The 24264-nt window shown below is 38.3% G+C and overlaps 1 protein-coding gene across 19 annotated transcripts in view; it reads right to left on the bottom strand.

Moving 5' to 3' along the window:
- Window positions 1-24264, bottom strand: part of plekha5 (pleckstrin homology domain containing, family A member 5) — a 99254-nt gene that overhangs the window by 35506 nt on the left and 39484 nt on the right. For 17 of the 19 annotated variants that reach the window (XR_008398425.1, XM_053688479.1, XM_047162377.2 and 14 more), the window contains exon 4: window positions 860-943. Coding sequence is in view for 18 of the 19 variants with exons in the window: in XM_053688479.1 (XP_053544454.1) it covers window positions 860-943 (84 nt within the window). In the remaining variant the exon portion in view is untranslated. Of the gene's footprint in view, window positions 1-859; window positions 944-986; window positions 5475-19361; window positions 19381-24264 lie in introns of those variants that run through there. The other 2 variants (XM_053688477.1, XM_053688478.1) reach the window with 2 other exon arrangements.

Raw genomic sequence — 24264 nt, 5'->3', positions numbered from 1 at the left:
ATGAGGGACAATGAGAATTTGGTTATGCATTAGTACTTGTTTTACAAATTAAGAATTACTTATAGTTCTGCCACATCAGCAGCAGATTATTATTATTAGTAGTAGTAGTAATATTACAATTTGAAAGGACTGCAAGAAATTGTTTCAGTCCCTCCTGGATTTTGCGATCTCATAAATTAATACAAAATCAAGCTAACTCTGCCATTTCGGAGCTCGCAAATGTGCTTCATATAACGTCATCCCAACACGAAATCAAAGCACTCTTCGATTCATGTGTGTCAAACCTGAGTGCAGCTAAAAGGTCTCATTTACAAACGAACATCACGGTGAAAGACAAGAAAATAATTTTGTGCAACTGCGATTTCACCAATTCAAGTAGTTTTCTGAAAAAAGCACAAAAATTCCGCAAATCACATCACAAACTTTTAAAAAAGCTGCAGCAAAATCAAGCATTTTTGGTCGCAATGATCACAAAAAACTCCACAATCCTGTGTGACACAATCCTATCTGGTGTATTTACAAGAAAGAACCACAAAATAAAAATACAAGATTTTTAGAATAAAGTTATAATCCTTTGACAATATAGTATGCATTACATTTGTGTGTTAAAATTATGTAGATTTAGATGCAGGTCAGCTTACCCATAAACCCCTTCTCTGTGTCTAAATCAGACACGTCTTCGCTTTGTGCAAACTGTGAAATTTTGGTGTTACACGCACTTCAGTCTATTTGGAATACAGCCCAAAGGCACACAAATACACACTTAAAGAGAAATGATAGAATTCAAGCCAGTCCTCGACATAATGGAAGATGAAGAAAGAAACAGAGAAGGTGAAGGAAAGAGAGAGAAAACACTTACTGTTCGTTTACAACAAAGATGCAGTTGTCTTGTGATGGTGCACCAGAGACTGGATGTTTGCAGGTCACTTTCCGCTCATTGTGACTGTGGGAGGGAGGAGAGAGAGAGAGAGAGAGAGAGAGAGAGAGAGAGAGAGAGAGAGAGAGAGAGAGAGAGAGAGAGAGAGAGAGAGAGTTGCTATATGTTTGCTGTTCATTCATTCATCTCCAGTAAGCACTTGATCCTGGTCAGGGTGGATCCTGAGCCTGTCCAGGGAATGCACCCTATTCTAAAACAGTTTTTGCAGGATTCTCTACAGACAGATCTTCCTTAAAAAAAAAAAAAAACAACAACAAATAAAATTCCTATCCTCTGCTCACCATTGAATCACCATTCATTTGTTTCAAATTGAGCCGACCTGATGGTTGAGCACAGTGCATACCACAAACTGCGTGAAATATCTTTTGGCTGAATTCTGGCTAAACTCAGTTAAGATCAAGTTTTGGCAAAATTTCTACCTGAATGAATGAAAGAAAAATGGCAGCAAGGTGTTGCCAGAACCGCTGAAATGCACCAAGTCTATGGAACTGTACTGCAGGATTGAACACTATTCTTCCAAAATACATTCCCTTAGTTGACATGGTGATGGTGGTTTAGAGCACTGTGTACCACGTCATGCCAGATTCTCTCACAGGTGTTGCTGAGAATCACTCTATGCTGCTGTGGATAGCCCCACACAGATACCCTAAAGACTGCTGTGGATGCTATCACACACAGATACCCTAAACACTGCTGTGGATGCTACCACACAGATAGCCTAAAGACTGCTGTGGATGGACCACACACAGATACCCTAAACACTGCTGTGGATGGACCACACAGATACCATAAAGATTGTTGTGGATGGCCCACACAGATACCCTAAAGATGGCAATGGATAGCATAAAGATTGCACTTACTGAAGTTTATACCAAAGTAGTTTTCATTATCCAGGAGATAAACTCACATGGATACTAAAAATTATAGAAGATAAAAGCTAATAATAAAAAAGACCCTACTAAGTCTGTACTGTTGGACTTTATAGCATACAGTGGAAAAGTTCACAGATCAGTGCATCATGTCTATAGAAAGCTCAGTGGAGCACAAGGGAAGGCAGATGCGAGAGTAGCGAGGTCTTACTGGACCAGCTGCCACTGACATTCAAGGTGACCTGACACAGTGCTCCAGGCTGGAGTCTCACTGTCACAATGCATCCCGCCTCAAAAGTGGATCTGAAACGGCAACATCTGTAGTTACCATGGTTTATGGTGTTTGGCTGACTCTGAGAAGTGAACTGTCAAGGCACCGTTTTGTGTTCCATCCTATAAAAAAAATCCTGTGCACTACTGCAAAGAAAATGGTGCAATAGTGCAAGTAAGGTATGCAAATATAAACTGCCGGTAGCCACAGAGTCACACAGCAACAATGGAATTAGTCACAAAACTAATAATGGAAATGATGAAAACATTATTTTAACCATAACTAATCTTACAGATCCACTGAGACTAAATCTGAAAATACAATTAAAATCAGTTACGCTATCTGGAAATGTGTAACGCTTTCTGTTCTTTAAAAACTTTGAATGCAGACAGTGTTTTTGTATTTAGCTTTCACCAGACCTTTGGGAGATGAACAACAGAGGTCACCTCCCTGTGGTGCTGCTGTCATTTACACTAGCTGTGTGTGTGACCTGAACACTAAACTTTCTCCAGCTCTAAATCAGCTGATAAACTAGACCGCTACAGCATTAACAAGCTGGCGCCCTGTTATATGCCCCCCCCCCCAAAAAAAAAAACCCATACTATTATGAAAATGATTCGGACCTTAATATACCACAGAAAAAAACTTCTATAATACAAAAAAAAAATCATCATCTTAGCAAGTGAAAATATAAACATATAGTCCAATTTATCAAGCATTTCCTATTATATTAAATAAAGCAGAAATAAGATTATTAAACCTAAACCTATCAAGCTTTAAATAATCTTATTCTATTGGCAGATAAGCTTGCTTCTGTCTAGAAATATATGCTCAAAATTAGCTACTTTTCCTGCCAATAGAAGAAGACAGTTTCAAACTTGAAATTAGTAAAGAAAAATGACTAGAAATAGGTTTATTAATTGAATAATATTTGGTGTAATATTATAATAGAAAATACTAGATACATTTGATTATATTCAAGCTATTTTCACTTGCCAAGATGTCATTTTTCTGCAGTGTATCTATGGCATGCTGGTTAGGGACCATGCAGAAAACTAAACAAAACGGTATTTAATAAGCCCTTGTATCTTATATAGTAAACATGGGTGATGGATATAGGCTGTTAGTGTAAATTCCTCTTTAACAAAGGATTTTTAAAAGCGATAAAGATAAAGCAGGGGCCTGTACATGTAATGTAGAATTATTTTATAATTAGTTTCAAGGCAGTTTTTATTATAATGTCACAGACTGTTCATGTCTTAAGCAGAACAGTAAAGAGGTCAACAATAAAATTCCCATTTTACATACAGTGTCGGTACCTGTAGTTGGAGAAGAAACACTGAAATGGCCTTTTCAAAGTTTGAATTTGCACAACTCTGGTTCCATCAACTCATCAACTAATCAGGAGGTTAAACACGAACATGTCAAGTTGAACTACGCTGTAATATGTACTGTAAGCCTGCACACTGCCTTCAACTAGGTAACCTTAACATCATGCTTTTTTGCCACCGTTTGAGCCCTCTAAAAGAAAATGAGTGAGTATTTGAATTCCTGGGTGCAGGTTTGATCTTTGACTGTCTAAGTGAACTTTCGCATGTTCTCCCCATGTCCACGTTGGTTTCCTCTGTTTATCTCTCACCTCCAAAATTGATGTGTGGATTGGTGACTCTAGATTGCCCCTAGCTGTGACGGAGTACATAAAAGATGCACTGCAATTGACTGGTTTCCTGATTCATGGGAATTCCTGTCATGCCTCTTGTCATGGCTTCAACTCACTTCTGGTAATTTTGACCCAATCCACACCACCACCAGAACATTTATTCCACCATTGTGTAATATTATAATTACACAATCTGTGCTACACACACATTGAAGAACACAATCCTCCTTTAAAAGGCAGAACAGAGAGAGAGAGAGGCCTGAGAGCTTCTGATGAGTGCATGGAGTGTGTATGATGGTGCAGCAGTGAAGCACACACTCCTGTCTTTCGCTTCCAAACTGAGAGCTGTGCTATACCACTGTTAACAGAAGCTTGCCTCTGAGTGTGACCAGAGTTAGCCAGTGGACTCCCACATGCACACACGTGTTTACAAGCATGTAGAAACCCACAAAAGGGACATGTGGAAATAAACCTGGTTCTTAGTATTTTTTGATACATGAGTAACTAAACACAGATTTCCTTTACTGTTTTGACATTCAATATGTTCTAATGGAATCCTGTTACAGTAGTAATGGACAGAATATAACATTTTTCAATTTCCGTACAGGGAAACGAGCTGCAGGTTGAGTAAAGTGGATGTAAAAGTGTGGAACTCATTCTCTGAGCTGTCCAGCTGTCCACCATCACCTGTAAACACTTGCTTGATTTCAAAGCACTACAAATGCTAATGCGTGTTGGTGGGGTGAGAAGTGATGGCCACTTACATCTGACTGCACATTTCTTGTGCATCCTTTAGGATGGAGATTTCGACGACAGAAAAAAAAAATCTTAAAGCTTTTTCAGAAACTTTTTTAAATATACCAGGCATACTGTGTTAAATAACACGTATGGCAGATGTGTGTTTAATTGTTTATCTGTGAATGCATGTACAGGGTCTATCTATTCAACAATATGTTCTGATGGCTTGATGCAGTTCTAAACTTTTCCACAAGATGGCACAATGAACTGAGCAGAATCGACCAGATTTTTCCTGACTGGAATGTAACTGAATGTGGTGCTGCTGTCAGCCATTTGAGTCCTGCAATGAAAACAAGGCATTAATGGAACTGAAGACAGAGAGACAATCAAAAAGCAGAGCAAAACATTAAGTCTTGAATCAGAAAATCACATCATAATGGAGTCAACGACAACATCAATCGTAGTCAGGTATGTCATGAGCTAGGGGTGGGTGATTTTTTAAAAAAAAAGCTGGATCATGCAAATCATATGGCAGAGCAGTGCAATGCAAAAAAAAAAAAAAAAAAAAGAAAATATGCAGATACAGGTCAAGAGCTTCAGTTAATGTTCACATCAAACATCAGAATGAAGAAAAAGTTACATCCCTGTGGCCATGGCATGGATGTTGATGCCAGATGGGCTGGTTTGAGTATTTCAGAAACTGGCGAGCTCCTGGGATTTACACAAAACAATCTCTAGAGTTTACACAGAATGGTGTGCAAAACAAAAAACATCCGGAATACCATGTTGAGAGAGATCAGAGGAGAATGATCGGACAGGTCTGAGCTGACCAGAAGTCTATAGTAACTCAAAAACACTCTTTACAACCATGGTGAGCAGAAAAGCATCTCAGCATCCGTAAAACAGCAGAAGACCACATCAGGTTCCACTCCTGTCAGCCAAGAACAAGAATCTGAGACCATCATAGGCACATACTCACCCACACTGGACAGCTGAAGACTGGAAAAAAAAAAAAAGAGGTGATCTTCAACTGTCCAGAAATACTTTCCGAGCCCTGCTCTTCTACAAAAATAAATGCCCACCTTCTAACTAATCAGATTCAAGAATTCAACTACACTATTGTACAAGTGTGTTAAACTTTCTAAAACATAATTTTGGGCAAGTTCTAGTAGTATTATCTTGAGGAACCTGAACTGATTTTATAACGTTAGAGATGTTTTTCATTTATGTTAGCTGCGTAGGTGCACTTGGCCTGCTTGTATAGGTGACTCCCATTCCACAGCTCTTGGATGTCCAGTTTCAGTTTGAGTGGGACATACATCCTTCTTCTCTCATACACCCACACAGAGCAGCTCACTCATACCTCTCAGAGAGCATACGGCATGATTCACACTCTCCAAGCCTGCCATGTTTTTCATGCAGTCTTGATACTGCACTCAGCATGATGCATGGAACTGAATTTTCTGGTGTTACAATCTTTTCAGTAGTCGTGTGCACATGGAAATTAACATCCAAACCTTACGTTTTGGTCATCTCCAAAATCAGACGAAGCTGGTCAGTCTTGCAGTAGGTACCCTATCAAACAAATGTGCTATTAATTTTAATATCTCTCATGCCTTTTGGGTATTTCCAATGCAGTGCCAATATTTTTCAAGGCAGCGCACGCTGTTCTCCTCAACTGTTTTCTCGGCCTAGTTTTAGAGCGGTCACATTACACATGAACTCGGCTCCATGATGACGCAGAAAGATGGGTCTGTGGTTGGCTCAAAGAACTGGGTTGTTGTTTTTTTTCACAGAAATTAAAGCTGCCCACTCTTTATACTTCCTGATGGTCAGTAGGAGAAGCGAGTGGCCACAGTCCAGAAGTCAATCACCACCTCTCCACTTCTGGAGATATTCAGATATGTGAGATGCTCGAGGGACTTAAAGGGCAAACATTTATATAAACCGAGTGGTTATATGAAGTCTGCTCCAAGGCAGTCATGTCATCACGATGGTCAGACATTTTGATTGTGAAACGCACTTATATAACTGTAGGTATAAATGGTGACTTATAATACACAAAGGGAACAGGTTGAGTAAGATTAGATGTAAGATTTTTTTTATCTTATATAACACTAAGATGGTAGCTGAAAGGCTGTTTTCTTATTCATTTTAAACCTCTATATAATCAAAAACTAAAAGTGGCCAAGTCTGTGAAGAAACTTGGGATATTGTAGACTATTGAGATCACTTACCAAGACATTTTTCCAAATGGTTATTATTTCTATTAAACAGGAGTTTAATATGATGACACAGTTGATTTCAACAAGGTCTAGCTACAGATATAAAAATTACAAACCCTGATATTCTGTTCAGCTTAGGGCACTAACCCAAAGCGTGATGAAGATACAGATAAAAAGGTCTAATATGCGTCTACAAAATACATTAGATGGCAAACAGCAGTAGAAAAATGTCCTCTGACCACCCTTCCTCCAAAATGTTTACATAAAGTATAAACCAAGGCCATACAAGAACCCAGCAGACACCTTACACCCAAACCATTGAAATATCTTTTATACAAGTTTTCACAACAGACTAATGGCTAATATTTCATTTATCCTTCATTCTCATAACAAAATATTTACAGTTGAGGTCTGCTAGCTTCCACACTGTGCTGAAACTTTCCATGATCACATGACAGATATATGATTCACCCATGGGCTCTGAAACTGGATGATGAATGACAGAGGCTTTTCCTTTGAGCCAGAAAAGGAAAACAACATAAGATGACTTCATCTGACAGGGCTTGATTAGATTTTAATCAGGACTCATGTTTCAATTATTAATGGGTCTCTTTAATAAGTTATGCCTTTAAAAGCCTTGAATGTAGAACTACTATTCCTGACAAGACTGGACTGATCCAAGCCCATAAATAATCTTGCTAACTCTGCAGATGAGGCTCCAAAGCTAACAGCAAATAATACTGATGTTTTTATCTGCAGTTAATCTAAGAGACAACAAATTCTGTCCTCTGACACAACACTAAAACCTGAGCATTACTTTCTTTTAAACCTTAGCATCTACCTAAACTTATCTACAGGGTGTCCCAAAAGTCTCCATGCATAGGGGAAATTAACACTTTTTAGCAAAATGTTTCATCCTTAGTTACTATACATTATATTTTAAAGATAGCCTTTAAGAACACCTTTGACAAACAGAACATAATGAAATCAAGGTTGCAATGGATGTATATTTACATGCATAACACCAGATGTGTTAACACAAGTTCTTCATGAGTGGGAGAAAGGACTGTGTGTGTTTACAAAGAAATAGCAATCCTGTAGAGGATGTTTAATAAATCAAGTTTTGCTTTATAAAAAGTGTTAATTTCCACTATGTATGGAGAATTTTTTCCAGACACCTTGTATATTTGTGTATTGATTTAGATTAGTCTCTCTGAACAAAGCAAACGTACAACAACAACAAAAATGCATCCGCGGGATGTCCAGTATCTGTATAAGTCTTATACCAGTAGATATCAAGGATATCAACAAATCTGTTCATGTCTGAAACATCAGATGAAATTACAACTGTGAGGCTCTTTAAGCTGAACCATATCGATACACATTTGTCATTTATTTTCTTGGAATTCAGGTTGACGTCACGGCCGAGAGATATAAACCGAATAAACGCTGATACACAAACACAGGACATGTAAATGACTTTCACTGCAAATTAAGAAAAAATATCTAGTGCAATAAAGACTAATTGTCTAATGGCCCAAATAATTGGTCACATATTAAATTACCAATATTATTATGCTGGGTAGTTTGCGAAATTTAAAGGTTACAATTATTAATGAATTAGTCCCTACAACTCTATATTGCTCTGTCATGGGGCATAGTGGCTACTGGAAACCAGGAACTAGGAAACAAAGGCAGAAATGCATTCCATACTTTAAAAATCATGCAGCTTCACTCATGGCTATGTATATGCAAGTTCATGTATACATGTGCCTTTATGCTCATGTATTGTGGTTTGTTTGTTTTTTCCTCCCAATGCACATACTGCATCACTGCTGCTACAGGTATATGACACATCATATAACTCCTGATTAGATAACCACATTTCAGATAGATACAGTAAGCAGATTTTGTTGGATTTATCATACAATTTAATCAATTTCAGTTACAATAAAATGGAAAATGGAAATCATTGATCTACACTGGCAAATATGCCAGCATGGCACTGATTACTCTCTCGACAATAAGTAAGAAATGACTGGATGCTAAACTGAGCACATTTGATTGATATACTGCATGTTCTGGTTGAAAGAAGAAGAGCCCTGCATGCTTTGTAAATACTTTAAAGGTTTATTAAAGGACAAGTACTAAATTTACATAAATATACACCAAAACAAAGTGCAATTACTCAAGAACATTTCACCACACCATCTTAAACATGTTTTTAAGGATTACTGAGCTTACATGGGCACTGATCAGGGCATCAATAAGAGAATCTATTTACTCATTCAACCTTTAACAAGTCTCAGAACCTGGAATGAGACTCCTAGCTTTCATAACTGATAAGAATCCCAAGGAGTTGATCAGTAATGAGCCAGGGGGAGTGACTCCTGCTGTTCCTCATCTCATTCCACGGCCCAGTGGGGCTTTTTATAACGCGCTGCACTAATAGACCAAAATCTTCAACTGCAGTACAAAATGGAACAAGGAAATGAAAGACTGAAAGACTGAACGTGTTTCTATTCACAGAGAAGCTGCTTTTTTCCTCTCTTTTGGTTTCCTTTATAAAGCAAACTGACACCAATCTAAGGACATAAAACCCATAAAGGAGATTATAAAGTATTGAAAATGCTCGTTAAGCAGGTCACTATGTCAGAACAGATTACTGCAGATCTGATTTGACGGAATAAGTAAGTACTGAGTAAATACCACGGTGCACGGTGTGTACGGTGCAGTGAGATCAGGTCCAGGTCTGTTTCAACCACATTTCAGCTCACAGTACTACTCAGGATGTATGTATGTATACTCCACAAAACAGCAGGTACAGATGCATCACGAAAACTAACCCGTGGGAAAAAAAAAACCTAAAGCTCGGGGACAATTTGAGGTTGGGCAGATACCAAGCTGACGAAAAACAACAGGCTTCTGATCTAAATTAAAAACCAAAAGATGTGTTGGTCTCTGTTTCTAAGCGGTTCCCTCAGGCTCAAATCACAGTTTTGAGATGGATATGAGGCGCAGCCTACGAACTGCAGGTGGCTTAGCATTCATTCATCATAAAGTGACAGCCACTGGCACACTTTCAGCTTATTCTCTATCCAGGTCTGCTGTAAACCCTGCTCGAAACGTTAAATCCGAAGACCACAACAAGGAGAGATTTCATCAGTGGTCTAAATCTGTGTCTATAAACATCAGATAAAGCTCATGCCCTGACCCAAATGGCACATATGCAGTCTTTAAGAATGTATTGGTTTCCAGAACTTCCACAAGCAGCATGGCTGCAGCTCGGAGCAATCTCAGAAGTGACGTACACTTATGTAACTCTGTATGGAAATACAGGCTTTATGGGCTGCTGTATGTGGATTTGCATTCGACTGTTGTAACTCGCTGTTGACCTCCTCATGTAAATTAAAGTAAATTCAGCCTGTAATATTGAACAGGAAATTAATGTTCATTTCAATTCAATTGTCATCATCACAAAGCAGATTTACAGAAATATATCAATTCCCGGATAAGTTTTACATTTATAAATTTATGTTAAATGGTAGTCATTAAACATAGCTTAAACATGTGGTTAATGCAAGTCTTGCATTTATTCACATATAAAAACGTAAAACTTTGACACATAATAATCTTTAATATGTCTGATTTGCTGATGTTGGTTTTAAATGCATAAGTCAAATCCAAAATGCAGACAAATAGGTTCACCAATAAAAAGAAAAGTTAACTGATTTCCTAGTTGCCAAGAGTCAAATGAATAAATTTGACTGCAAATAATTTTTGCAATGGTGGTGTGTGTTGCTCACAGATATTCTTATTATTCTATTATAATTAATTAGTAACAATAAGTAACAATTAAATAACATCAACCCTGTCTGCCTTATTTGGGATTGTTTTGTGTGAAAGGTTCTGGAATTTGTCTCAAACTGCAACAGAGATTGTAAACATTAGTTTGTTGTGGTCACCTGAAATGTGTCACCTTAACTTAAGGTACTTAGGGTCACGACTTGAGCAAGGAGACGACATAGTTTTAATACATAGATACATATATTTAAAAAAATAATAATAATTAAAAAAAAAAAAAATTTTTAATTGTAAACATTGTTTTAATTTCAACTTCCACAATGACTGGCAGAACAAAATGCACCAGTTACGGAGTTACTTGTGGCATATAAATTTTGTAATAATGGTTTGTTGAATCTATATAGAATAGTTAAATCATTAGCTAGTGTACAACTTACTGCCACGATGTCCAGTGACAATTACGCTGATTATATCAATAATTGAGTAAGCTTTACATTTAACTCCTGAATTCAAACTGATGGATATAAAGACATTACTCTGTATTTTTCCTTGCATTCACTATTAAAATGTTGGTTAAAAATACATTTTCAAACATGCTCTACGACCTCAGAATGAACTCTTTCGTTGTGACCATAATTGAGTGTAGTTAAGCAAGCTGCTCACTGCCAAACCATGGTTAATCTATCTGCATGTAGCATTTGGGAGTGCAGCTTTTAGACACTTAGCGGGAGTAGTCCCAAACATAAAAGAAGGAAACAAAAACAAAAACTAAGAATGGAGAAAATGGAGAACCTTGCGCAAAAATAAAACCTGCATCAATCTGGTGTTTTTTTTTTTCTTGTTTTTTTTCGACTGTTCAGTCTGAATAAAATGACTTGCTGTTCGTCACAAAAAACGGTGACAATACAAATCTTTGCCAAGACACAGAAAAGGTTCCCCCACAGGGTTGCTGGGCTGACTCTATGCTCTAGCGTGAGTTGCACTATTGTAACTTGCTGCTGCATTGATATCCGTGCCTTTCTTAAACATAATGACATTCAGCATCGTCACTCCATGGCTTTAGGTTTTTTTTTTGTGTGTCAATTTGTATATGTTAAAATAAAAAATTCGATTTAGAATAAGATTTTTCAAATCAGAGAAAAATCAATATTGCACAAGCCGAGCGTCCCTGCAGTAGATATTAGCTTGTATACAACAATCATACTAATCAGCTAAGTGCCATGTAGCACCAAAATAACCTGAATACAAATAACTTTCAAATAGCAAGCAACAGTGGTCTGAACTAGCGACTAAATTGAGTTCACCCTAACCCAATGCACAGTGATGGCTGCAGTGGCTTAGCATTTTAACTGTGGCTAGTTATAGTCATGAGGAATTGAGGACGTGCCAATGCAGACTGTGTGTTTGTCTAAGCAATCAATCAATTCCTACATATGAAAAACAATTTGTACACCGAGTCTGCATTGGAAGAATAGTAATGCCATTTGCAGCATTGACCAACTGTCGTAGAATTTGTTGCTGATTTGCAAACCATGAAAGAGGATTCATGAAAAGGATTTGCCTTAGCACAGATGCCTTTTTTTCACACATTAATTAATGCATGATCATTTCTACTCCACAACTTCCAAGTGAAAAAAGGTAGACAGTAATTTGAATGTCAACATTCAAGCCTTCATCTACTCATGCAAATTTAAGACCTGGTTAATCAAGTATGAAAGGCAGTGCAGTTCAAATTCTGGCCTGAATTCAGGCAGCATATTTTGAAAGAATGGTTAACGTGGCTGCCTCTCCAACAGTCACTAATCAGTGACACAGTTGCGTATAGGCCAAGAAGCTGATCGTCAATGTGCCAGTGTTTTCTATAGGTTTGTGAATTCAGCTAAATTCATACAACTGTTCAACTGACCAATCATGTCACAACAGTGCAATGCATAAAATTATGCAGGTACAGTTCAAGAGCTTCAGTTAATGTTCTGAAACTGGAAAGTTCACCTGGGGAAAAGTGATGGTTTTCCAATTGTGTTGAGTCTGTGCCCACTATAATCTTCTTTTCCTGTTCTTAGCTGAAAGGTGTAAAAGCAGATGTGATCTGCTATTCTGCCACAAGGTTCAGATGCTTTTCTGCTCACCGTGGTTGTAAAGAGTGGTTATTCGAGTTACCAGTCTGCTCGACCCAGTCTGGCCATTCTGCTCTACCCAGTCTGGCCATTCTGCTCTGACCTCTCTCATCAACAGACATTTACATGCAGATTTACAGATGTTCCTGAGTGTATATATTTTTATATAACATGATAAATACTGCTGTCCCATTGAAGTGACTGATGTTGACGGACCAAATGAAAATATAACTAACCCTTTTTCCTTCTGATAATCACTAAGCGATTGTTCAGCTAGGGCTGAAATGAAGATGACTGTTACATAACAGCCTTCTGGCCTTATAGTGTGTGTTGTCCTACATATAGCTTCCTGTAGGGGCTGATCACACATCAGCACTGTGCAAATGTGTGTGGGAGTGCATCTACCTGTGTGCAAGTGTGTTTATATAAAAGAGTGTTCATGTACAAGAGTTTGATGTCAATCAGTGGAGAACAGGAAAGAAAATCTCATGAAGCACAAGCTACATTATGGCAAAAGGACATGCACGTGGGTTTATCTACAGCACAAGTGTGTGTGTATATTTTATATATATATATATATATATATATATATATATATATATATATATATATATATATATATATATATATATATATATATAGACACACAAGTTTCTGGATATACATTATACATGGAGAACAACCTACTTCAGCATATATTTAGCAGGAATTGTTCAAATGAAGTGTGCAGCATGTGTAGGACTTTGTTCAACTATACAGAGAGCTCATTTTTATCACACTATTTGAAGAGAAAAGATCACATCCTTTAGAGTATTGTTAATCGTAATACTAATAATAATAATAATAATAATAATACTAATAATAATAATAATCACCATCATAAACAAACAGCATTAAAAAAGCTAGGCTGAGAAAAATCCACTCATACATCCAATCTTAATTACATGAGCTCAGTATGTGAGCTCCATCAAACCAGAAGCAATGAGAGGGGGGGGGGAAAGCAGCATTCTGTTTCCTTCTATCTGCGTGTGCACGTGAATGTGAGCATCTAAATTAGCTTGCTCTCCGTCTGCACCATCACGTCTATTCATTCAGCGTAAACATCACAATCACATCATCTGGCAGACTTTATCTTCAGCAAACATAAAGAGACAGAGAGAGAAAGAGAGAGAGACACAGAAAGAGAGAGAGAGAGAGACTCACAGATTGAAGAAGTGATAGAAATGCTGCTGCTTCCAGAGCTTCTCCAAGCTGCATCTCGCATGCGTCTCTGTGGTGTGAGGCTCAAACTGAGCATGCCCAGAACACTACACACAGGTTTATACACAACCACACGACTGAGGTTACCGGCAATACCTCATTCACTACTGCACAGGTTACTGCCCACTCATCAGACCTTATTACATGCAACATCATACCCTACTGAAAGCCAAAATCCTTTTCTATCAATTGAAAAATGGCACTGATTTTGCTGATACATTAGGTCAGAGAGAGAGAGAGAGAGAGTGTGTGTGAGTGAGTGAGAGTGAGAGAGAGAGAGAGTGAGAGAGAGAGAGAGAGAGAGAGAGAGAGAGAGAGAGAGAGAGAGAGAGAGAGAGAGAGAGAGTGTGAGTGTGTGAGTGTGTGAGTGTGTGTGTGTGTGTGTGTGTGTGTGTGTGTGTGTGTGTGTGTGTGTGTTTGTGTCCTGCTGTGCTTTTTTTTGGTAATGGACCTGGGCACAGCCTTTGTTAAACTTACTAGGTCACTGGTTTGAATACAAGAAACAGAGATGGACAGAATACCTGTTTACCCCTTTATTATTAGTATGGACTTTTTGAAGATATTAAATAAAAGTATCATTGCTATATAGCTGCCACTACTGCTGTGACCTGTGGTGTTGTCTGTTGTTACTTTGTCCTGTGGTCATGACTGCTACTGCTCTGACCTGAATTTTGTTTCTTCTTACAATTAAAAAACATCTAAGGTATATGGTTTGTTTTCTCATTAGTCTGCGCCTCCCCCCGCCCAACCCATATTTGATATTAAACCCGGTCAGTCATGTGTTCATGTCTTTATAATAGCACATTAAACAGTTAGAATGGTAACAGACAGTTGTTTAGACAGGTCGCAATATGATATGCGGCAAATCTGGTGAAGATTTGAAAAAAAGCAGCAAAAAAAAGCAGTTAGATGCAAGCATTGACGCTAAATTTGTTGCATAGCCTCAGGTCATGGTCCTGAAGTTGCTTACCATTAGTAACTGTCCTTTAATGTGTGTTGTATTAAGCCCTATTGCTAATTGCCCTTTATGGGATTAATAAAGTTGTAGACTAACTACCAAGTGTTGTGTCAGTGCACAAAGTCACTGATACAGCCTCACACCATCTTTGGGTGGCTTTTGTGAGGCTCACTGTAAAGATGATTTGTGCCAAATTTGGTGATGATTGGACACAATTTATGGGATCAGTAGCCAAAAAAAATATTTCTGACAAAGTCCAAGATGGCAGAAAATACAACCCCAATTCTAAAAAAGTTGGGATGCTGTGTAAAATGTAAATAAAAACTGAATGCAATGATTTGCAAATCTCATAAACCAATGTGTTATTCACAATAGAACACAGAAAACATATGTTTAAACTGAGTAAATGTACCATTTTAAGAAAAAGCCTTTTTTTTTTTGCCCCGTCCCAACCTTTTATGTTGCGGCCAGTGAATTCAAAATTACCTCATTATTTTTCTTAAAATGGTACATTTACTCAGTTTAAACATTCAATATGTTTTCTATGTTCTATTATGAAAAAAAATCTGGGTTTATGTGCATCATTTGCATTCTGTTTTTATGCATACCATGCAAATCATTGCATTCAGTTTTTATTTACATTTATTTACATAGCATCCCAAATTTTTTGGAATTGGGGTTGTGTAATTAGGCAGAAATTGGCATTATAGGGTGTGATGAACTCATCTCGACAAAGGGAATCCAGGGATTTTACATTTTGGACAGGAACCAAAAGATATGACCTTAACATACATCCAAATTAGGCCCAAATTTGACCCAATGGTGGCGCTAGAGCATTCGCAGCACTTGGCCCAAATTTGATCAGAATGTTCTTTCGACCCTCCCCAAACAGGGTACCAATTTTCACAACTTTTTACTAGACTGTTCTATGGGCTGCCACAGACAACCTAGCCAGAAGAAACAGAAAAAGAAAAGGTAGAATAACAATATGGTGCCTATGTACCTTCAGTGCTTGGCCCCCGCATAATAATTATTTCCTTTGAGATTCTGGTCCATGGAGACATGATTGCATCACACAATTCCTGCAGATTTTTCAGTTGCACTTTCATGCTGCGAATCTCCTGTTCTACCACATCCTAAAAGTGTTCTACAGTATTCATATCCGGTGACTGGGAAGGCCACAGAACTCATTGTCATGTTCATGAAACCAGTTTGAGACGACTTCTGCTTTGTGACATGGTGCATTATCCAATTCAATTCAATTTTATTTGTATAGTGCTTTTTACAATAGACATTGTCTCAAAGCAGCTTTGCAGAAATATCAACACGGTATATAGATATTACCATTATTAGATGTACCATTATCATGCTGGAAGTAGCCATTAGAAGATGGTAGATTGTGGCCATGAAGGGATGCACATGAACAATACTCAAATAGACTGTGACATTCAAGCATTTTTAAATCTAACCTAACTACTCTTTTTTTTTAGGTTAGCTTTTTCTTAATGGTTTTAACAATTTTGTATTCAAGTCTGTTTTTTGTTTTTATCTGTGTATTTTTTTATTTTCTTGGTATTTTCTTATTGTGTAAAGTGCCTTGAGAAGCTTCTTTAAAGGCGCTATATCAAAATAAAGTTTATTATTATGATAAGCCAAGGATTGATTGATTGATATTAACGAGTCCAAACTGTGCTGAGAAAACATTCCCCACACCACTACACCACCTCCACCAGCCTGGACTGTTGACACAAAGCAGGTTGGGTTGATGGATTCATGCTGTTGGTATCAAGTTCTGATCCTACCATCTGTGTGCCTTAACAGAAACTGACATTCATCAGACCAGGTTACATTTCTCCAGTCTTCAACTGTCCAGTTTTGGTGAACCTGTGCCCACTGTAGCCTCAGCTTTCTGTTCTTGGCTGACAGAAGAGGAACCCAACATGGTCTTCTGTTGGTGTAGCCCATCTGCCTCAATTTTCAATGTCTTTTGCATTTTGAGATGTTTTTCTGCTCACCACTATTGTACAGAGTGGTTATCTGAGTTACTGTAGCCTTCCTGTCAGCTCAAACCAGTCTGGTCATTCTCCATTGACCTCTCTCATCAACAAGGCATTCCCATCCACAGATGTTTTTTTCTTTATTGCATCATTCTGTGTAAACTCTAGAAACTGCCGTGTGTGAAAATCCCAGGAGCTCAGCAGTTATAGAAATACTCAAACCAGCCCATCTGGCACCAACATCCATGCCACGGCCAAAGTCACTGAGATCACGTCTTTTCCCCATTGAACTGCTGCCACTCCATTGGCTTATTAGATAATTGCATGAATGAGTAGGTGTGCATGTGTTCCTAATAAACTGCTCAGTGGGTGTATACATATAAGGTATTTTACCTTTCATAGACAAAATGGAGCTCAAAGTGCTGTACAATTAAAGAGGTAAAATAATACATTCTATAAAACCATTTAAACCAAGAAAGATTAAAATGATAGAAATTTAAAAGGAGGACAATAATCAGAAATCAATAACCCATGAAGTGAGAGAAAAATGAGAACAAAAGAAAAAAAAATAAGTTTAAATAAACAAAATAAAGAAAATTGAGCAATAAAATAGTAAACTTAAAACAGTGCATTAAAAGCCAAGTTAAGCCAAGCAGCTTTTTAAATAAGTTTATCGAGCGGGACTGATGGATTATATACTGAGAGTGAAATCCGAACACTAAAAGTACTTTCAGTACTACTTCATGTAAAAAAGGAACATTCAGAAAGGCAACATTTCTTGATCTTAAAAATGGATTTTTTGATGATTAGTACCCTTCTCCTGGGTCAACACTGCCCCCTTCCTTCATGAAAAACAAACAAACAAACAAACAAAAAAAACACACCAGAAAATATTTTTTTTTCAAAATATTCAAGCTTCAAAACCTCAATATCAATTTTGCTCTTCTGCAAGGGGAAAGACACACAAATCTAAAAAAGAGATTATTTAATTCTCCCCCTTAGTGTTCTCTGTTCCATTGTCTACACTTACACTTCTCTAAGCAAAATCATTCTCATAAAAACTATTTTCCAAAAAACTGAATAAAACCACACCTAGCAGATTACTGGCACCCATAAATAAAAATTTAAAGTACATTTAAACAAATAGATAACTTTTAGATTATTGTATTACTTTTAAAATTGCATTTAACTCCAATAAATAGCTTTCCTTTGACCATTTCCTGTTTCCATTCATTACCATGCAACAATCATCTTCTTGACATGTATAAGTCAGGTACAGATGCATAAACATCCTTAAGCTGTTAAAAATTAAGCATGTGTATTTGAAATGCGTCAAATCAATGCGTATTCAAACCATATACTATAACAGTGGCCCACGGTGGGGCTCATGACTTGGGGGGAGGTGTTTCATGTGGTAAATGTGAAATGTCTGAGATCTCATTTCATGAGATGAGTGATCTGAGTGTGATCTGAGGAGAAAATGGCTGGATAACGCTAGCTGACTTTACATTCAGCGTAGCACTCTGTTACCTTGTGACCTTGATTAAGTACCACAATTTTTTTAATTTCTGAATACAGTGACATCCTTCATCTCAGTGGATGAATTGAGACAGAAACCTCCCTATAAAGTTACTAAGTTATTGCTTGTATCTAACATTAACCCTGTATCTATAGTTCGAGAAAGAAAACAGGAATAAATGAGTCTGACAGAGATTGCGAGAGAGAGAGAGAGAGAGAGAGAGAGAGATTATCAACCACAACCATCAATGCCATCTCTACACTACCTCTGTCTAGTTGCCATGGCTACCATTCGTCTCTAATGCACACACACACCCACATGCTGTTGGTGAAGGGCAGCACACTGTGACAAAGGAACACACTCCCCTAGTGCCTCGTTGTTCCTCAGTGACATGAGTACCACAGGGCAGCGATAGTGCGTCAGGGTCCCGAGGCTGAAAGAGTAAAGTCCTGAAGCTGAGAGAGTCGAGTACAGACTCGAGTTGACTTGACAGAACCCGTTGTTACACTGTAATGTTCATCACTGACCTGCACACAACTTCATTCTCTGATCTAATCACATCAGTGCTCCCATTTATCATCATGCCCACAAACTATTTCCTCTGAAACCTGTGATTGAAACCTGTCATACCTCATTGTATCTCATTCATTGTGAATAGAGACGTTAGGAAGAAAAACAAAAACTTGGAAGGAAGTAGCACAGGTCGTTGGTGCTTCGTGTGAGTGTACCGAGTTAGTACAGTTAGCTTGCTTTGCTAACAAAATTACAATCTTACTAAGAAGAACAGAGACTTTCTAGGGTTATATCAGGATATTTTGGGTTGAAATACTCTGGAATATAACAGAATTCACACTGCCATCAGACTTCACCAGAACCCCTGATCAACCAGCCACAATACAGCACTACTAACCCCTGTGGTCTACTGGAAGAGAACATCTGTGGCTTGCTTGACTGACATACAAATTTACCAAATATTATAACTGCAGTAGCTTACATACGGAATATGGAATAGGAAAAAAGCTTACCTGTTCAGGTGTTCACAACATCAAGCAGGACATGAAACAGAAAGAGTTATTTGGTTAGTACTGGAGATATTACAGCCTCAAGCAGTTTCAATTATGTTTAAACAGCTTGTTAAAATATCAGAATGGTGATTGTGGTTTTCAGTGAAATATCAACATTAAAGAACAAAGTGAGGCTGACAGGCTGGTGTTCCCTCAATGCACTGTAAAATGTCAACATTTCACTGGAAAAGCTGAGAGCTGAAACACATATCCTGCAAGATACACAATTCAGTGCTCTACAAGTCACAGCCTTACACTTTTACCTGGATCATTTGACTAGCTAGCCAATTAACAGCTCATTTCTAGCAGGCTTTTACTTTTCCACAAAGCATTAAAGACCATCACTATTGGACAGCAAAGGAGGCATAAAATAAGGTTTCAAAAAAGGGTCCTCAGTTTTCTAAGACGGTTCAGACCAACATCAGATCTTTGCCAAACTTTCTTTAGATTGCAAAACAAAAGTCTACACACAGGGTATGTGGTGGAAAGGGGTTTAAAGTGAAATTACAAAAAGGAATCCTTCTGGCTTAGCTAAAATGAAAGCAAAGCCTAAAGAAAAGAATTCTGGAAGCTTCCATAGTAAACAACTACAAACCTGCACAATCACTCAAAGTTAACTTCCACAAACTCTGCGACATCATGAAAATTGATATTTTTGACATATATAGTTTTCTATTTCTACCTGCTTTCGACAGGTTGGAACACTGTGTAGGAGTTTTCTGGATCAGGTCTTATTCAGGAGCCTGGGGTTGTGTTGTCACCATTGGCAGTTCTGAATCGGATATGATCACTATGACCTTCAAAAGATCCATTCTTCTGCCTGTTAGTCAGCCTTTATATGAATAATCTCATCAGGTTCAATCCCACAGTACAATTCAATCGGCTTCCCATAGTCATGCAGATGTTACCCGGGTATGCTCGGCTTTCTCAGTTTTATCAAAAGTGTACCGAATTAGGAAGAGTCAACATTTTCTTCGAAGAAATAAGAACAAAATAGAGATTATTGTATTTGACAGCACAGAGGAGTGACTCAATTAGTGTAGTTTTAAGTCCATGCCTCTAAAATTCCATGCGCAACTACTATTTATTTACTTATTGGTTACACAATATATCTTTTGTATTTACCTTTAATGAGTCTTATTTTAACAGACTGCTTTGTTGTTGGAAGTCTGAAACTTGTCTGAAAAGTGATTTAGTTAGTATTACAGGTTTGTCTGGATGACTCAACATCTCAGGAACAGGAACACATTTCCGTATTTTACTCTCCCTTGACTCAATGTCTCTTGTTATTTAATATTTTTGAACACAGATTGTATGCACTGTGGCCTCACCATTTTAGTTACTCTGATCATGAAGGAACATCTGGTTTAAATTAAATGTTTGGAGATGCAGATAAAGGAAGAGAGAGTGAGCCCAGCTCAGCATGTGGATTTCCATCTGAATTTGAGTAGCACAATGTGGAACAAGAAAAACAAAAACACACATTGCTGTATTAATTCTGCTACAGTTTACTATGGAGGTATAATAATGTCTTGCTGAATTGAAGATGAATAAGGAACTAGTTCCCCCTGCTGGTCTCCATAAGCTATCACACACATCAAACCCACCTAGAATACATAACAGTAAAACTATTCCACTGTATTTTATCACCATGAGGGTTTTGGTGAGAGCTTTTGCACACATTTCAAGGTTACATAAAAGACATAAATGGAAAATATTTTTTTTTAAAAACTAGTCTATGCTGATTTCAATTCCAGTTTGAGGAGAGACATTTTATAATCATAGTACAACAATGAGGTTTTATTCAAGTATTCTAAGCTTTTTTTTTTCTACAGTTTTCATGCCTTGTTTAAAAATTTTCTGTAAATAATTTCCATTTTAGAACATTGTAATTGACCATCAGAACCTGTGTTCACATTAGCAGTTTGTGTCACTTGTAGTTTGTCACTTGCAGAGCTTCAAAAATGGGAAGTGTCTATAAGAAAATAGCACAAGCATTGAAAATGCCCATTTCCACAATCAGGACAATAATTAAGAAGTTCCAGTCCACTGGAAATGTTATGAATCAACCTGGAATTGGACGCGTGTCTATATCGTCTATATCGTGTCTATATCGTGTCTATATCGTGTGTGTGTGTGTGTATATATATATATATACACACACACACACACACACACACATACATATATACACACATACACAGTATCTCACATTTTTATAAATATTTGATTATAACTTTTAGTGTGAGAACACTGAAGAAATGACACTGTGCTACAATGTAAAGTAGTGAGTGTACAGCTTGTGTAACAGTAAATTTGCTGTCCCCTCAAAATAACTCACCACACAGCCATTAATGTCTAAACCGCTGGCAACAAAAGTGAGTACACCCCTAAGTGAAAATGTCCAAATTGGGCCCAGTGTCAATATTTTGTGTGGCCACCATTATTTTCCAGCGCTGCCTTAACCCTCTTGGGCATGGAGTTCACCAGAGCTTCACAGGTTCCACTGGAGTCCCCTTCCACTCCTCCATGACGACATCACGGAGCTGGTGGATGTTGGAGACCTTGTGCTCCTCTATCTTCCGTTTGAGGATGCCCCACAGATGCTCAATAGGGTTTAGGTCTGGAGACATGCTTGGCCAGTCCATCACCTTCACCCTCAGCTTCTTTAGCAAGGCAGTGGTTGTCTTGGAGGTGTGTTTGAGGTCGTTATCATGCTGGAATACTGCCCTGCGGCCCAGTCTCTGAAGGGAGGGGATCATGCTCTGCTGCAGTATGTCACAGTACATGTTGACATTCATGGTTCCCTCAGTGAACTGTAGCTCCCCAGTGCTGGCAGCACTCATGCAGCCCCAGACCATGACACTCCCACCACCATGCTTGACTGTACGAAAGACACACTTGTCGTTGTATTCCTCACCTGGTTGCCGCCACACACGCTTGACACCATCTGAACCAAATAAGTTTATCTTGGTCTTATCAGACCACAGGACATGGTTCCAGTAATCCATGTCCTTAGTCTGCTTGTCTTCAGCAAACTGTTTGTGGGCTTTCTTGTGCGTCATATTTAGAAGAGACCAATTTGATGCAGTGTGCGGCGTATGGTCTGAGCACTGACAGGCTGACCCCCCACCCCTTCAACCTCTGCAGCAATGCTGGCAGCACTCATAGGTCTATTTCCCAAAGACAACCTCTGCATATGACGCTGAGCACGTGCACTCAACTTCTTTGGTCGACCATGGCGAGGCCTGTTCTGAGTGGAACCTGTCCTGTTAAACCGCTGTATGGTCTTGGCCACCGTGCTGCAGCTCAGTGTCAGGGTCTTGGCAATCTTCTTATAGCCTAGGCCATCTTTATGTAGAGCAACAATTCTTTTTTCAGATCCTCAGAGAGTTCTTTGCCATGAGGTGCCATGTTGAACTTCCAGTGACCAGTATGAGGGAGTGTGAGAGTAACGACACCAAATTTAACACACCTGCTTCCCATTCACACCTGAGACCTTGTAACACTAACAAGTCACATGACACCGGGGAGGGAAAATGGCTAATTGGGCCCAATTTGGACATTTTCACTTAGGGGTGTACTCACTTTTGTTGCCAGCGGTTTAGACATTAATGGCTGTGTGTTGAGTTATTTTGAGGGGACGGCAAATTTACACTGTTACACAAGCTGTACACTCACTACTTTACACTGTAGCACAGTGTCATTTCTTCAGTGTTGTCACATGAAAAGATATCATCAAATATTTACAAAAATGTGAGGGGTGTACTCACTTTTGTGAGACAGTGTACATATATATACATACATCTTCTACTAACTTAGAAGACTTATAATATATCTTCTACTAACTAGTAGGAGAGGGAGAAATTGTGAGGGGAAATAAAAAAAATTTTAAAAAGCGAAAAAAGCGGTACCACACATGCCATAGGATTGGTTTGAGGAACATCCAAGCTCATTTGGATGTGCTGTACTGTGTAATGTCTGTCTTGCATAAAGTTGAGAAAACTTAAACATATATATTGCTTTTTGCCCTGTTGCTTTGTAATGTGCTGCTGTTGCTGAAGTCGTGGCACTGCCTCACACACAAACTGAATTGATTACATAACTGCATAAACGTATGCATTTAGGGACAAATTTTAAATCTGAAATCAATAAATTTCTGTAAAACTGCTTTGTGACAATGACCATTGTTGAAAATGTGACATAAATAAAACTGAATTCAGTTAAATGTTCCTATTAAAGTAGACAGTGAGTGTATGTTGGCCACAAAGTGTATTGTACGGTCTTTCATCATCATTATGTGCTTTATCTTGGTCGCAGTGAACTCTGGGGTGGACACTAGGTATGAGGTGGAGTGGTTAAACCCTGGATGGGGCGGCAGTCTACTGCAGGCCACTAGGTACACACAAACAAACAGCAAGGCTGCACAACTTCCCTACTAAACAATGCAACAAAACAAGACTCTGTATACTATTCTGACTTCTGTTCCATTTTATTACTACTATTCCATTTACAGACTGGTGTTATGCAATTCTGGCCTCAGTTCAGATGCAGGCTATAATTAGAGGGTGGTGTCAGGGTGGTGCAGGAAATGCTAATCATTACTGAAATCAGTGTATGGTCCTGGGATCACACAAGCACAAACAATTGAAGTGCTGATCTAAGACAAGATGAACAAACCGAGCCTTTCAGATGGTTGTTCAACACTTCCACCAGCATGCCAGAGCTACAAAGCCACAATTAGCATAATGAAATCCTTTTGGCCAAGTTCTTCTTTCTTGTGTTAGCAGTTTGTTACAGTTTGTAGATTTGTTTACAATCAATAAAAATCCAACCAGGAATGTC

The sequence above is a fragment of the Ictalurus punctatus genome, chromosome 19, assembly GCF_001660625.3.
Source record: "Ictalurus punctatus breed USDA103 chromosome 19, Coco_2.0, whole genome shotgun sequence".
NCBI lineage: Eukaryota > Metazoa > Chordata > Actinopteri > Siluriformes > Ictaluridae > Ictalurus > Ictalurus punctatus.
The sequence above is the reverse complement of the archived record's forward strand: the minus strand, read 5'-3'. Positions and strand labels throughout refer to the sequence as shown.